The 17,092-nt window shown below is 42.6% G+C and overlaps 2 protein-coding genes across 2 annotated transcripts; both read left to right on the top strand.

Annotated features, from left to right (window-relative positions):
- Positions 1 to 4,352, top strand: calm2a (calmodulin 2a (phosphorylase kinase, delta)). Its single transcript, XM_044015373.1, has 6 exons — positions 1 to 113; positions 1,136 to 1,166; positions 2,470 to 2,613; positions 2,700 to 2,806; positions 2,889 to 3,024; positions 3,114 to 4,352. Exons 1-6 carry the CDS (start codon positions 111 to 113, stop codon positions 3,140 to 3,142), a joined length of 450 nt encoding a protein of 149 aa, XP_043871308.1. The 5' UTR covers positions 1 to 110; the 3' UTR covers positions 3,143 to 4,352.
- A 1,243-nt stretch (positions 4,353 to 5,595) lies between these two features.
- Positions 5,596 to 12,249, top strand: stpg4 (sperm-tail PG-rich repeat containing 4). The gene is made up of 7 exons (XM_044015374.1): positions 5,596 to 5,686; positions 5,855 to 5,911; positions 7,161 to 7,415; positions 8,095 to 8,159; positions 8,403 to 8,448; positions 10,882 to 10,986; positions 11,879 to 12,249. Exons 1-7 carry the CDS (start codon positions 5,603 to 5,605, stop codon positions 11,984 to 11,986), a joined length of 720 nt encoding a protein of 239 aa, XP_043871309.1. The 5' UTR covers positions 5,596 to 5,602; the 3' UTR covers positions 11,987 to 12,249.
- Positions 12,250 to 17,092: the final 4,843 nt, after the last annotated feature.

Here is a 17,092-nt window from a genome sequence, read left to right as displayed (position 1 = left end):
ACCGCTTCATTTGCAGTGTGTTCAAATTGAGTGCGGCTTTGCGGAGGTTGAGAGTTGAATCTTGGCTGTTGTGGATTTTGTCTTGAACCTGCCGCTGCACCGACATCGAAATGGTAAGAGAAACTACATCACTTTTTTTGTAGCAATGAGTTGCTTAGCAGTCCTATAACACGTTGTCGGTTCCTGTACATGTCCAGAGCCATAGTTAGGAACACACGACACGAGTGGGTAAGCCTAATTCAACATAAACGACCCACTCGAGAGCCGGACGAATAAAAGTGTGGTTTGGTGGAGTCTACGTTGTCACACTGAGCTGGAACATAGGCTAGACGGGGCTCTTCAAAATGAATGTAGTAATATGGCTTTGTCTGGCAGTAGCGTAGTTGCACATGTTAAGACGTGTTGCGTTATATTGCTTTGGAGCAAACCCATTGGATTTATTGTTAATGTGGGGCTCCATCTTGCCAGATATTCAAACCAGTTTCTATGGGCGATGATCGAGAGCCAATGCTGTGACTTTTTGTTGCCTTGCATGTGGCGACTGTAGTGTCCAGGCATACTGCTGTAAGTGGGTGTCTATGGTCTACTGTTAGCCGGTGTCCAACAGTAGCTAGCTAACCCTAGCTCTCCCCAGCCAACGGTTACCGCCAAATTGTAAGTCATTCATTGTTTGAAGAGGAATTTGCGCCAGCCAACGTTCAAATGTAGATGAATGTTAGGTTTTTATGGAAGACCGTGTCTCTAGGCTATTCTCGAGATATATAAGTGTCATTGATAGTAGATGCCACCATGTAAATGCTTGTTTTGTGTAATTGCACCGTTTTAGCAGTCGGTATGATTTAGTAGTTGGATACATCCCAAAACAGGGATAATTGTTACAGTAGTACTTACAACTATCAAAAACTATATATGAAATATTAAAATGTATAATTTATGTCGATATAACAACATATCACAATCCTGCTATGAATACATAAGCATAAACACCACAGACATGCAGAGCGTAATGATTGAAATGCAGTTATTGCACGTCCTTGTCACTTCATGTCAACGGTCATGTTGTATGTAGGTGATCTGTTTATTTGCAATATCCTTCATTATGAAATACCATTAACCAAAAATGTTCATGTTTCAGGCTGATCAGCTTACAGAAGAGCAGATTGCTGGTAAGATCACTGCATTGATCTTCTTGTCTACTTATATCCTGCAAAAGTGGCCCGCATTATGGATTCTTGCATCCCCTGCAGTGAATTTATGTTTTTGCCTTTTAAGGCATTCACAGGGCTGCCTCCTGGTCATAAAATAGGAATGAATGAAACGGCTGTGGCTTGTTGGCTCAGGAAGCAGGACTACTCATGGAAAACCTCGCATTATCATTGGTTGCTATGTAATAAATGATGTAATCTGGAAGTGCTATGTTCTAGTGAGGTGTTGGCTGTCGTTTTTATACGTGATGTGTCCTTTGGCCCTGGGTGTGTTCTCAACAGACTGGAATACTTGAAGAACAATTGCTGCAGCAGCCAACTGCATTTTGTCTACCAATGCCTAGATGCTGTAATGTAAATCATGGGAGTGTCTTTGCTGGTAGAATGTGCTTCGACTTGAAATGTAAGCAGTCTAAATTGGGCCACAGTTGTCGTGGTTTTCCCCGATTGTATCTAGCTTCCTCTGATTTGATTTGAGTTGGAGTAGGTCTCATATTACAGTACTATTGCTGATCGTAATAGTGCTGCATTTCATGTGATCTGCTTTGTTTGCAGAGCCTTATATGATGACTGCTGATATGCCAGTTTTTATATGATCATTTTGTTCATACAGTATGCTCCAACATGTCCTGTTTATTGGCAATTAACAGTAAATTAAACTGTATTAATAGGCTGCAGTGTTTTGTTGGGTATACTGTGTACCAGATGAATTGGTCCACAGGCCTTTTCTCTGAACAGCAAGGGTGTTGTCCTGTGTGTTTGACCCTGCAAATGACAGGGCAGGTTTTGTTTTATGACACTGACGTGCTGTGTCATGTCACTACACATTGTCCATTGGCCTCCTCACACCTGATGTAATCATTCCTCGTCCCGTACGGTTCCCCCAAAACTGCACAGGGAATCATTCATTGCTGATACCTTTTTGATACTTGGTCATACGGTCACTGTCCTTGTTTAGCCAGAAACGACTACAGTTGGTATTCAAAACAGAAGGGCTCATTAAGCTGCAACTAGTTTATATGTAAAACATAAATGATGTAACAGTGTTTTTTAGGGTTGGACTAACTCGGGGCTGGGTCAGGGATGGTTTGCAGACTAAAGAGATGAATAATTTGCTAAGCAGGGAGGGGTGATTTACACTGATTCTAATGTGCTTTTAGTTTAAAACCACTTCAGCATGCCATTCTTGTGCATATCTAACTACAGATGTAATACTGCCACCTTTTTTACTAAAGCTTTCCCCCCTCATCTCTTTTGCATCCAGAATTCAAGGAGGCATTTTCACTCTTTGACAAAGATGGAGATGGCACCATCACCACCAAAGAACTGGGCACAGTCATGCGCTCGTTGGGCCAGAACCCCACAGAGGCAGAGCTGCAGGATATGATCAATGAGGTGGACGCTGATGGTGAGAGCTTAAATCTGCCTTCAAAACCTGCTAACCACTTGAATACTGTGGGCTGGCTGGAAATCCCCTTTATTTGTGATTCTAAGGAAATGGAACGATAGACTTCCCCGAGTTCCTGACCATGATGGCCAGGAAGATGAAAGATACAGACAGCGAGGAGGAGATCAGAGAAGCATTCCGTGTCTTTGACAAGGTAAATGCTGTCTCTGCCTCCATGTGTATGTGCAGCCCTTTTCTTTTTTTTTAAGAGTTATTGACTGATATGTAATGTTCAGGACGGCAATGGATACATCAGTGCTGCTGAGCTGCGCCATGTGATGACAAACCTTGGAGAGAAGCTGACTGATGAGGAAGTTGATGAGATGATCAGAGAAGCAGACATTGATGGAGATGGACAGGTCAACTATGAAGGTTGGTACATGTTGTACATCATATTTTAATCACTCATTAATTAGATCATTAGATACTGATGCTGTCTTTTTTTGTTTTTTTCCCTGCAGAGTTCGTACAAATGATGACAGCGAAGTGAAGGCCTTGTACAGATTTCGTATATAAATTTGCCTTTTTTCTTTGTGTAATTTATCTGTAAAATCTTAATAGCCCCCTTTTGTCCCTGCTCCTTCTGCTGTCCAAAGGAACTGCATGTAAACTGCATAGGCTCTTGTCCCCATGTCCCATTCTTTTGCTGTCATGGTGTTTTGGAGTGACGGAACGGTTGTACAACCAGAAGCCCGTGGAGGCCCCTGGGAGCTGGAGAACTTGGAATCTTCCTGTCTTGTGTGCTCGGGGCCCCTCCACGCATGGTGACATTGGAGACCTGTCAGCTGTTTGTCACTTGGCAACACTGTTGGCATGGAAACGATGTAGAGGAGTTAAAACTCTGCATGGACAATGGACAAAGTATATATGGAAATCTCTCAGCATTGCACTACTGCAAAAAAATGACACGGGTGTATCTCCTAGGTACTCGTACAAACTCTTTTTGTATCTGCTGTTCTATATACCAGAAAATGACTAATCTTATGCTTTTTAATGTTTTACTCACTACTTTAACTTTTCTTTTTATTTTAATGACCTCTAGTCATGCCTCAAATAATTCATTCCAAGTTGTATATTTTTGTTTTCCAATAAAATTTACAATCTACCCAGATATGAAATTGTCTTGTTTTCTCAGTTATAGATCCTTGAGTTTATATGCCCAGTTAATTCCCTTTTTTGTATTGAGGACAGGATGCTCCTTCTTGATGGCAATGTTTTCCCTTGTTGCTTGGAATACACATGAGATGTTTACTGTTCTAAATTTACAGTGTTCCCTGTTGAATTTCCCAAAAGCAGTGAGGAGCATCAGCCAATGCCTCTTAATGTTCCTATATGCTCAGATGAAATCTGTATTGTCATTAAAATAAAAGCACTGAGTGGGATCAAAGGCTTCTATTGTGAAGTGCACACAATGGTACTCGACATAAGATTAGCCTTGAACAGTCCACCTCCCCCACTGTCAAAAAGGCAATGTGTTGTATGCAACTGTTGGCACAGCACCATGTAGAAGCTGACTACCGCATGTCTTACTTGACATTTGCCCCAATCATGAGGCGCAGGTGATTGTACATCAGAAATCATGGTGTAAATAGAGGTGTACCTGTTTTATCTTTTCCGATTATTGAGTTTGTTACAGTAGCTTGCAGAGATACTAAGATTGTTATTTTGAATGATAAAATAAAGCTCTATTGTGGACCTCTGTTCCGCTTTGTGTGAATTTTGTGTATCCATTTTTATCTTTAGTCCCATGAAGTGTTTGGATTAACACTTCAAAAAAAAAAAAGGTTTGAGTCATTCAGGGAGTGGTGACAACAGTTGTTTGTGGCTTGGTCAGTTATGCATATTAAGGGATCCCTGTGGAAGCAACCGGATGTAATTTCATCACAGAAGCTTTCTAATATGCAATTTAGCAGCCCATACACAAGGGCTTTGATGTTAGAAGGCTGTTTTATTTCCACTACAGCTGGTCGAGTTCTAAGAGAGTGGAAAGACACCATGACCTAGAACATTGTCAAACGTGAACTGGGACCACACGTGGCTCTTTCCTTGTTGACACCAATTACCACAAGGCGGAAAAAACCTTTTAGTTATTAAATTTATCACGCTTAATTCCATGTGAGGTGACTCCCACCCTCTCATGTGCGCATACAGTGGTGTGCACACGTCCTTTGTGGTTTCTATGCTGTCTGTGTTTTCTCTGAGTGTATTTCTCCTCTCGGGTGTTGTGTGGCGTAAACATATGGAGTCTTAGTCTTTATAAATTTTGCATTCCATGTTGCCTAGCAACAAGGATGAACACTGCTTACTGGAGAGAGATTTTCACTTCAAGTGACAGTCGTATCTTCCACTGTACTGAGAGGAGAGGGCGGCGTATGTGTGTATGTGTGTGAGCACACCTAACACACCACACTTAATTGTGTCTAGTTAGTATAACACCTGAGGTGAGATATACTTCATCCACAGAGGGGATGAAACCATTTATCATGCAAAGTTTTATTTTTGCAGTGTTCTGACACTGAAAGGAAAAATCTAGGACAATAATAAGTTGCCATGTTGAAATATTGATTGTTTTCTGGGGCCACAGGAGATCCTCTGATCCTAGTTTTCCAAACAGTAATGCTGGCGCTGAAAAGAAACAGACATGTAGTCCTGTTATATCTCTTCCTGGATTGCAATTTGCACTTCAGTGCCAACGTTTGGGCTTTATATTCTATTCTGTCTAATGATGGTAGATTATATTTTGGACTACGTAACTGTGGCTTGTACAGCGGGTGTTGTACCTTGATGCTGGCTTGTAATTGTGTCATACTCAAACTGGTAGGTGAGTCTAAATTTAGCCCCTCTCCAGGCGAGCTTGTTGAAAAATTGATCGATAGCGGAGTTGCTGCTATAGTAACAGTCTCTGTTTTAATGGTGGTCAGGTGTCACTGCAAGCAGATAGCCCACAACTATGAGTACAGTGCAGGGCATGTGGAAAAACCAAGCTGTCTCTAAAGTCAGTGACATGTCCAGAGGTGGTAATAAAGCAGATAAGGTAAGGATCCATCTTTAAAGCCAACAGTGATTAATGAGGACAAGCAGAACTCGGAGAGCACAGGATGATACATGTTGGAGATGCACCAGGAGAGAGTTGACACAGCACTGTCATCAGAACTGAAACTATTTACTGTGTTGTGGCTTTTATCCTTGTTCTTATCTGCAGGGCGATGACAAGGCGGAGTTGTGTGGCCGAGGGAGCTGGTGGCTGAGGACAGTGAAAGTAGGTGTCATAATGCAGCACGAGTTTTATAGCTTGTCTTCAGAGCCGAGGCTACTACATGAGCTCCTGAGCAGACCCGGGCCACTTGTCACTGGTTTTGTCAGTTTGTAGAGGCTGATCAGCTGATGTGAAACTGTAGCAGTGCCGCATGGCCTCAGGTCGCTTCCAATAGCCGTGTCGTAGTAATATTTAATAAATAATAAAGCAGAGCAGAGCCTCATAAACGTATCAGTGTTCCTGCGATGTGTACGGTTTCCAATTACCCGCTTTTATTGCACTGTACTTTCCCACTGTCTCTTTCTAAAGTGTGCTGCCTGCCAGAAATAAATTTAAACACTTACACTACAGCGAAACCAGTCCCTGAGTGTCCCACAGTGCATACCATAATAACACAGACCTAATTAATTATCAGTCTGTCTTGATGTGATCCTAGCTCTCGGCTCCATTGTTATAAGCTGTCTTCTGTCTAATAATGTATCCTGCACAGCAGACTGCAGGCCAGGCAGCTTGATGTATAGATATACAGTATATAACTTATATTATGATTTGTTTGTTTTCTTGACACATCAGCGCTGCCTGAGCTGGACATGTTCCCAGCTGGCTTGAAAATATTGCCAGTGGGGACACAAAGGAAACCACACTTTGGCTTATTAACAAAAGGCTCACCCGTTCAGGCTGGAAACAAGTTTGTAAACTAATTCTTCCACACCAAATGTTGTAGAGAAATTCTGTTTTGACAGGGCGGCGAATGATCCAATGCTGCCTTGTTTGGTAGTTGTGTCACACAGGTAAATCAGAGCGAAGAATTTCATACAATAACACATTTGAACTTACTGATGGAGGCAGAAGTGAGTCAATCACTCCTGTGTGTTATGACGTGAAATTGCAGATTTTCTCTCTATGGACCTTGGTTTACAAAGTGACACAAAACAAAATGGCTAAAATAGGACTTTCCTTGTGTGCCATGTTTTCAGTAAGGCTGCATGTTGGTGATGTGTCTGTCCCGTATATGAACACAGTTCTCTTCAAAAGGTCCACCTGTACAAAGAAGCATGCTCTTATGTATGTACAGTATAGGAAAGGCTTAGACATTCTAAGCGTGAATGCTCAGTGTGTGCCAGTGTTCCAGTTGTCTGAGCTGAATTTGGTTCATGCACACAATGATTCATTGATTCCTGGAGTGGAGTGACACGTTGCCCGGCAACAAACCATGTGGTCCCCAAACATTTTTCCTCTGATCACCTTCCAGGACACGCCCAACCCTGGTGTCTATCACATTCGTGACTTCATTGAAGAAGCAGAGCTGAACCCTGTGAGGAAGACCTATGGGTTCAAGAGCGTGGGCAGAAAAGTCCAGACTCTGGAGCTGTGTAAGGGCGATCTGCTGCTACCTGGGGCCTATGAGTACACTGACTCCACCCAGGAGGCTCTGATGCACCAGGCGTCCTACTCTTTCAGAAGCTGTCCACGGCCTGACATCATCACTCTCGGCATTAGAGACAAGGTCAGCGTCCGATTCTTCTCTCCTGAGAGGTTTTCAATACTCGGCTCATTATCATGTACATGTTGTTTGCAGAACACCACCACATTCTCTTTAAAGGAATAATTAATCCACGCAGATGACACGCTAGCTGTTCCCTCTTTATGCTAAGCTATGTTAACCTCCCAGCTCGATGTGAACGTGCTATACATTATTTTAAAATGTACATCCAAATATACATCCAAAATAAAACTAACGAGACTCATGCAGTAATGCATTGCCTCATTTTAAATATACCTAAAAACATATTATAAGCGTTTACTGTCTTTGCATGTTGATGCTGTAACCCAAAAATGGAGACAGTCTGGAGTGTAATAAGCAGTCAATAAGTTATTATTAGCAGGAACTGTTGCTATGCAACATTGCCTCTGCACCACCTTGATTCTCTTCTTTATCTCAGGGTGTGATTTACTTAAGCAGCGTTTATTATTAATTACATATAGTTCCTTTGACATGAAGATGTGCATAGAAGAGAAGGTAAATTGGTGTAAGAGTCTCGATGTGACCCTGTGATGGACGACTGAAAACAGGAGATCCGTTTGAAACCGAAGGCCGCTGCACTTAGTGTAACACAGCTGAGCAAAAAGCAAACACATGGTGTCATATTCAGTAAACAGATGTGTATCTTTGTTCCCTGAGACAGCATGTAAACACTTCACCGTGCGACTACAACGTGACAGCGAAACCAGTGGAGAAGACGCCCTGCAAGTAAGCTCTCGACAAACAGCATCTCTTTAGCTCTCAAGTCACGGCCGAGCAACACTTGAATCCTTGAGTCCTTTTTTTCCTCCTTCAACTTTTCTCTCATCCTCCTCGCATCTCAGAGATGAAGGAGCCTTCCACCGACCTGTTCTCTCATTTTCTCTTGCTTGTGATCATGCACACCATTCTTATTTTCTCCTCTCGTCATTTTTGACACCCCCCTCCCTCTCCCTCTCCCTCTCCTTGCAGGCATATGATGTTTCGGTCAACTGTGCAACGGATCAGCTTTCCTCCTGTAAGTTATGTGATCACCAAGACTAGTTATTAAGACCTCCCACTGCTCATTACAATGTACTTTTAATATATTTTGATTACAAGCTGTGAGACTATGACTATGTGGTATGTGATGTACAAGAAAACCCATTCCACAGACTGCTTGTATCATTTATGCCGTTTTAAGGCCCGTTGTGGCGCAGTACCGGCTGACCAGTCAGCTTTGGTTCATATTGCAGAGTGCGGCAGTCTGACCCACGTGTGTCCATGCTGGTGGCTGGTGGATATTTGAGCCATGCTGGCAGCTGCTTAGTGTTGACAGAGAAGGAAAGGCGCTAAGAAATCCCAAGGGTGTTATTACTGCAGAGTTGGGAGCAGTTTTCTGCTATTAGTGGTGTCATAGCGACTCCATGACAAGTTTATTGTCAAAGGTTAAGCAGCTACACAAATGCCACAGCCAAGTTAACAGAAAGCGCAGATCGTTAACAGAACAGATCGTTCAGACAGCCGCCCTGATGGGCCGTCACAGACATTAGTGGATCAAAGTTGAGGCGTCTTAATGGTTTACATTGGGATTTCTATGTCCTCTGCATGGACTCTCATCCCACAAAGAAATAAATCAAGTTCCACACTGGGAACACAGTAACAAAAACAATATACTGTAATAAGTCTGCTTTTTTATTATTCAGCGTAATCTTTCTCCTGAGGCCTCTGCATGTCCTAGATGTAGGAACAGATCGTCCCTTGAGATTCGGGATGTTGGTGTTTCAATTGTTACTTATTTTTAGTGGCATTATGTTGACAGCTTTGTCATGATACATACATCTGTGCTGCTCAGAGGATGAATTGTGAAGATGAAGATGTCCTCAGGTTGACATTTGTGTCTCTATGTGATATATATATATATGTATATGTATACATATATATACAAAAAGTTCAGGTGACTTTATTCAATTCTGTGGGGACATTTATTAAACATACTGTTATGACATTTAAAGGTCTGGTGAGTAAGAATTAGTTGACACCTAAGACTGAGACTGCAGACTGTAACGGCGGACGGAAGGAACCGCGGTGGCCTTCACATACCAGTCACAATGTCATTCCTCTTGGCTTGTGTAGTCACTAAGCGTCTGCTTCGAAAGGTGAAACTTGTTCGCTTGGCCTGCTGTAGAAATTGTGCCAGTGCAAGATGGCAGTTTTTGTTAAGCAAGGCCATTGCCTAAAGTACATACAAAAATGTTTTTTCTAAGACTTTCAAGTTCTGCTAATAAACCCTCCTAAATGTTACACACTGGACCTTAAAATACATGCACTGCCCCTGCAAGATCATCTGTAAAGTCAAATTGAAAGTGCGCAAACTATTATGCAATATACATGCTCATGTAACCAATAGCCTGTTAGTATTATCATTGCAAAGCCTGCTGACATAAGCGTCACCAAGTTCAACGGGTGTTGGTTACAGCATTACAGTGATGTGACATTGTTTGCTGTGCTCAAACCCCTTGGTGCACAGACTTAATGATACATGCGATACAACAAGTTGCATTCATTTTTTGAGTACCATATTGCAAGGTCTTGGATGCACCTGTCAAAAACAGGTCAAAGTTTGAATGTTTCACAGACACTTGCTGCATGTGCCACTGTAGGAAAATAGGTCAGGTGCTGTAGCTCAAACACACACACACATCTGTAAAGGAGGTACAGTTGTCCCGCCTGCATCCCTGAAATACGCATGTATTAACACCTCTGTGGGCCAGCGTGCCAGTTGCAAATGATACGGCGAACTGGCAACTGGGTTTAAATGGCACATCATGGAAGCTGCCGTTCCTCCAAGGAGTAGAAAAGAGGAAAAGACACCTTCGTTAGAACCAGAGAGCGTCTGAAAATGAAGAGACTGGTCCGGTGTTCAGGGACAGGGAGATAGTTTTATGTCTAAAGAGGAGGGTGGAGGCGGGTGATGCTATTTCTGCATGGCACGCCGCTGGTGATGACCAGTATGTGTGTTAGTGGGTAAGAGGAAAGGAGAAGTGAAAGACATGGGTAAGGAAAGAGAGACTCGCACACAGAGAGACTAACTGTGCCATACTTGAACAACACAGCCACGATCATAAAGTCACAAGACAAAAGATATGTCATAGGTCTGTGTTTGGCAGTACGGAGGCAACAGTAAATGCGATATGGCGGTAAACTGGTAACCACAAAAAGATGCAGAATTGTATTTTTCTGCTCAAAAAACACATTTGTTCAGCAGTTTGATTCTATAAATGCTTAAGTGTATGCACACAAAAACACTGCCTCTGCTTGACAGAGCCTGTGTTGGGATGAAGACACAGCATACAAATAATCTTTACAATACAAATTCTGTTCATGACAACCAAACAGAGGACACATGGGGGGAATGTTACATACTAATGATCACATGCTACTTTTTTCCCACCATTCCTGACCATCCCAGAGGGAGGGGCTGTCTCCATGTCACTACAATCCACAAACCAGACCTGAGAAAGGAATCACTTCCTGCTTCAAATCCACTTTACCGCGGCTCCATTATGTCCACCCTGTGAGTCCAGTACCTCATGTTGACATCTTTTTAATTGCCGCACACCGACCATCTGCCAATACATATCATATCATATCATACATATTGTTTCTATGTAGCCTCTGCAAACCCACCCAGGTGTTTCATATTACCCATTACACCGAGTCGGGTGGATAATGTGTAGAACTATAGCAATAAAATAGCAATTAAAGCTGCAAGCAGAATTGTGCGGGCCCTCACAGCCGGTGGCGCTACGACTATGTCTCAGTTTTCATATGCTGATGTTTTCTGGCTGGGTCTCTTATCTCACGTATGAAGTTTCGAGCAGATTGGTCAATGAGCAGCATAGTTACAGACCACTTCCTGATTTCAAAATGTCTGACTTCCTGTTGAGTTGAGGCAATGCTCCCAATAGATTTTTTTGTTTGTCTTGGGTTGTTGTTCCCACCAAGTTTCATGTAATTTGGCGCAACTTAGTTTCGGCTTTCTCCATTAAAAACCATAAACACAACAACATTTGAAGGCACAGTAACCCAGAGTGCTAAACACTTTAGCAACCTAGCAATAACATCTCACAAACAATCACAATCACAATTCATTCTCCTTTGAATTTGATTTGTACAAATGTTTTCCCAATTTTTTATTAATTTGTCTAGTCCCCTGTCATCATAGGTTAAATATTATACATTTAAAATGATGCATCTCTGTAATAATATGTGCATTAAGAATATAGAGGCATCATAGTGTTGAAAAGAAAATGTATCTCCTTCAACAGATACAGTAAATAAACAATGGCCTCAGCACTTACACAAAATACATGAAAACAAACAAACACATAGAAAAAAAAACCCACATAGTTTGTCTTTTAGCTAATGTTTTCTCTTTTGTATTTTGGTTGTTCGTGTATTTGCAGAAGACCCCAGGACCAGGAGCTTACGAACCATACTGGAAGTTGGATGACCATTTGAAAAGAGATGTCATCGACCCTTCATTTAGCCTCTTTTTCCGCAGCATTACCTAGTCTGCACTTTATTATATAGATTATAATCCCAAAGTCAATCTATTGGCAGGTCGTATGTGACAGTGCTTCACTGATATAACAATAAAAATCCAAACTGTACAAACATAAACAAACCTCTGGCCTCTTGTTACTTGAAACCATGTTTAACAGTGATGGATTTTTGTGGGCCACCAACAATATAATCAAATACATGTTTTGAACTTGAATCCCTAAACGTAACACAATGTAGGACGCGCACTTGGGATCCGGGATTAACGGTATTTTGTTCCAACTGTAAAAAATATGCAGAACTTCTACTGTATAAACAACCATGTCTTCAGACCAGGTAACGTAGAGTATATTATAGCATTTTTATACAAATATGATTACACTATTTTATTTTTCAATATTAAAAAAACAAAATAATTGATAGTGCTGTACTTCAGTGTTTCTCAATCCTACTCTTGGGAACCCAAGGCTAGTTTTCCCAGCTCCAACACACCTGATTCAAAGAAATGGGTCGTTACCAGGCTTCTTCAGTGCTTGTTGACGAGCTGACTAAGAATCAGGTGTGTTGGAGCAGGGAAACACCTAAAACATGAAGGCCGGTGAATTCCCAGGACCAGGTTTGAGAAACCCTTGCAGTTATAACCCATAAGCACAATGGTTGAATCACTTGATTTATGGATGAGATGGACGAGTGGACATGGTGGTTCTGGATCCAAACACAGAAGTTACGTACTGCCAATGCAGGTGATGCAGGATGTCATTTACCCTGTTATAAGTTAATGTAGCATGAAAATAATATTGGAGACATTATTTGAGTGTTGGAATCCTACATTGTGTCGTTTTAAGTGACACCAGCCAGGGAAGCAGAATGATCTTATCTGCAACAAAGGATACTTCATTTAACTCCATGTACCAGATACTTCTCTTTTCCTCACGCCTGCTCTCTCTCTTTCTCTCTCTCCCTTGGCATTCAGGCTGCATCGCCTTCCCACTATCTCTGGCCTACGATGCACTCAGGAGGAGGAATTCTGCTCAGCCATGCATCACATGCACATAGCTTAGTATGGCATGCTGCTCCCTCAGATCACACAGTCAGTATTAGGGGCCAAGGCAGTGGCACACAATAAAACAGCTATTTTTATCGCAACCTACTCTGCATACTGTGTGTTTCTTTCGACAAACAAACATGAGCAATAATGTCAAGACACAGAGAACGCCAATGAAGGGAATCACATGGTGGTGTAGAGTACACCAGCACAGCAGGGACAAGGTATATTTTTACGCTAATGCACCAAAGTTACAAGCAAAGAATCAAGATGAAATGAAACTGAAGCAGGCAACGCTTTTTTGACAGTATACGCAGTAGAGGTGACCACACTACACCACTGTTTGTTCTGTAGCCAGACCACCAGCATCATTACCAAAAACAGTGCACACATGATCCATTTTCCCCAACTTTTATTTGCAAAAATATAAGCGATATAAGTTATTTTACAAAAAAGGGTGATTTGATAGGCATTTTGTAATGTTGGTGATGTTTGTGGGTATGTGGCGTATACCGGTGCATCAAGCAGACCTGAGAAACCTAATGAAGATTTGTTATTCATAAATTTGCATACAGAAAATAGAGCTGAACACAACTCCATGTTTATAACAATGATGTATGCATGCAATATGTATAACGTAGAATCTAAAGTTAAATACAGGCAAAAGACATTCGCCTCTTTAACATTTTATCTCCATTTATACTTTTTTGTAAAACAATGGGAAATTTTGCATTTGTAAACTTCAAACAATGAATGTTCCGCTTTTGTCAGGTAGTAGCTCGGTGAAATCTGTTGAAATATAGGAATCCAGTCCATCACAGCGCCACATAGAGACAGACAACCATCCGTACTCACACCTATGGTCAATTTAGAGTGTTCAATTTGCCTAATTCCCAATTCTGCATGTTTTTGGACTGTGGGAGGAGAACCTGCAGAACCTGCAAACTCCATGTAGAAAGGCCCTTGTCCCGAGCAGGTCGCGAACCCGGGTCTTCTTTGCCCAACATAAAATGTGTCCATTTGTGCCATGAAGTGATTGATTCAGTTGGCTTGCAGCTGTGCTGGAATATTAGCATAACGTTATTTTGGCAGATGCTCAAGCTGGAAAAGTTGAAAATTTCTCAACTTGTGCTGCACGCGACGCGAGCAAAGCAAATGCAATGCTTGCCGTAGCTCCATTCAAAGTGAATGAGAAGCATTTCGGTTCACGCCTCCATGGAGCGTAAGTGTCAGTTGACAGCAGTGTACCCGGAGGTGGTAGAACTGTGTCTACTGCAGGGTAAAGCTTTGATATACAACTAAAATGAGAGCAGAGGCTTCGAAGAACCTCCTGTCAGTAATACCGAGGACCCAAGGGGATTTTGGAAATTGTAAGGTAGTGTACATACGTTACGAGTCATTGTACTGACTCTGCTACACGAGCTCATTGTACATCAGCTCAAGTGTTTTGTTTGTGACAACACTCAGGTGAAGTATGCAGAAAGTTACCACAGCACATCTACTCTTCCCTCCTCCACTCTCTTTTCTTCAGTGGCAGACACTTGAGGACATGAAGAGGTTCAAGACCTGAGCTCTCCTCTCCCAGGCATTGTTCTGGAGACAAAGGAGCGCACACTTCCACACAAAGAGGAAGTAAATCTTATTAACATGGGGCTTTGCACACAGCGACTGAAGGGCTGGGCATGTGTATCTGCTGCTTGTGAAGAAGGATGCAGTGTGTGAGATGTGTGTGTGTGTGTGTGTGTGTGTGTGTGCATGTTGTTTGTGATGAGCAGCTATTCGGCCCGTGGTCAGGGCACCAAACCTTCAGTAATCTGTCCGTCTCAGCCCACGCGCCCTTCCTCCCATCTCATCTCAGTGATCTCCAAAGTCCAGCACTGATCTCTGACATATGCCTCATACTGACGACTTAACACCCTCCATGTCCCAGAGCCCGCCTCAACCACAGGCACGACGAGGCAGCCACTCTTTCGCTGTCAATCATTCTCACCCTCATAGATGCTCATTGCTTCAAAGAATATGCAAGCAGCCGCGCAATGCCATAAATGCAAATGCATGCGTGCTCTCGTGATCCCTTGCTTTTTAAAAACACTCATGCGGACGGACGTGCAAACACATGCATGCACTTGTACTCACTTCTTCAAAGGCTCTACGGACTCATAACTGGATCATAGCTTGCATATTCTGAAAAAAAAAACATGTCATTCATTTTTAATACATATGTTAAAAATAGGCCACACGGTTAGTGTAGTGGAAAGCACTCTTGCCTTTGCAGCAAGACCAAGGGTTTGCGACCTGGTCAAAACAAGGGCTTTCTTCATGGAGTTTGCATGTTCTCCCTGGGTGTGCGTGGGTTTTCTCCGGGTTCTCCGGTTTCCTCCCACAGCCCAAAAACACAAATTGGACACTCTAAATTGACCGTAGGTGAGAGTGGATGGATGTTTGTCTCTGTGTGGCCCTGTGATGGACTTTCAGCTGGGATTGGCACCAGCAACCCTCATGTGAAAGTGGTACTGTATCTCAGTGGAACTGTATCGTTTAAAGATCACAAGAGCATCTGGTGTTGAAGCAGGTCGCACAGGGAGCCCAATCATCAGCTGCCAGGAGGATCATCAGTGTAGCACATCTGTGAGTGTCTGGATTAAGTCTGTGTTTTTGGCAGCCTCCACCAGAAGCTGACCCTTGGCTGGGTGAGAATCAAGGACATTACATTAGCAGGACATCATACTAAGAAAAGCTGATGCTAGTCAAGAGTGATGAGGACAACAGGCTGGTGGAATGTTCTAATAATGTGCGGTTATATAAAAATACCCATAATCCCATACCTTCCTGGGAGAAATGCCATTATCAGTCACTAGGGACCGAGTAAAGGTCACCGAACAATGAAACTCTCAGACAGAGCAGCTATTGTTAATTCATTGACATTGTGCTGAAAAAAAATGGCCTCCCTCCAGACAGCAGCAAGAGGGCCAAACAAAGGAGGTTAAGAGGCGCTACTCCCTCTGGTCTCATTTAAGTCCAGGTCACATTCGCTCTCATCACCCCGTCCTGCTTTGAAGCTGATTACCTGCTGGCTGAGAAATTTTGCGGTCAGAGTGACACACCAGGAGAGTGACCAGGTATCCAGTTGCCCCCCTCTAAGCTGCTGACAGACAACATTACGCTTCTATTAAATGACATTTGAAAGTTTAATCAGCTCTCGTGGATGACTATTAGCAAAAAGGGGGTTATTGTTTAAGTGGGTAATGGTGCTGGCAGCGCCACGCTGGGTGTGGACACGAACCAAGAGCGCTGAAGGCCAATCAGGTGAGTTGGAGTGACCAATGGACGAGAGCCCACCGCCTGCCAAAGACTCTGTCCTCGATAATTTTAGCCTCATAAATGAGCATCAGAGCATGTCGAAAATTCTAGCACGGCAACAATGTGAGAGGAATTCAACTCTTATTTCATATCATTAAATGGGATTAGCAGGGCTACTTGTGGCTTCCAGAGCAGAAGAGGTTCTTGTGTCTTTGAAAAGTGTGACCTTGTTGCCTTCACACTTGTATTTTCTGTTCACAGCTGTGTGAAACTTATACTGGACAGTAAATATTTTTGGAAAACAGCTTGCCAGAGTTAGTTTCACTCTGTATTATTGTTCATATGATAGCTCAGTAGACAGACAGACAGACATACAGACTTTGAACCGTGTACAGTATATGTCTGTGTGTGTGAGTGTACTGTAGTGGCTATTTTATTTATAAATGAGATAATGGACCTGCATCTGATCCTCATAACCTCCATCACACCCCTCACCCATCCATGACTCCTGGCCTTGTTTGGACATGACAATGATGGTTTATGGTTTCCTTCTTGGCACCTTTCACCAGCACAACCCGGTCCGTGCCCCCCGTATGCCCCTGCAGGCCTGGCATTCACACACGCGCACACACAGACTTGACCTGAATACCAAACCCACAGACACAGTCATCACTTCTTGTGTGTTTCTATTAGTATCTATTCAATCTACAGTAATATAGCTGTGGACGGCATAATACTGTCTTATATTTCCTGTTTGTGTGTGTGTGTGTGC

Source organism: Solea senegalensis, unplaced genomic scaffold (genome assembly GCF_019176455.1).
Source record: "Solea senegalensis isolate Sse05_10M unplaced genomic scaffold, IFAPA_SoseM_1 scf7180000013358, whole genome shotgun sequence".
Classification (NCBI taxonomy): domain Eukaryota; kingdom Metazoa; phylum Chordata; class Actinopteri; order Pleuronectiformes; family Soleidae; genus Solea; species Solea senegalensis.
Note: the sequence above shows the minus strand (reverse complement) of the source record. Positions and strands in the feature narration are given on the sequence as shown.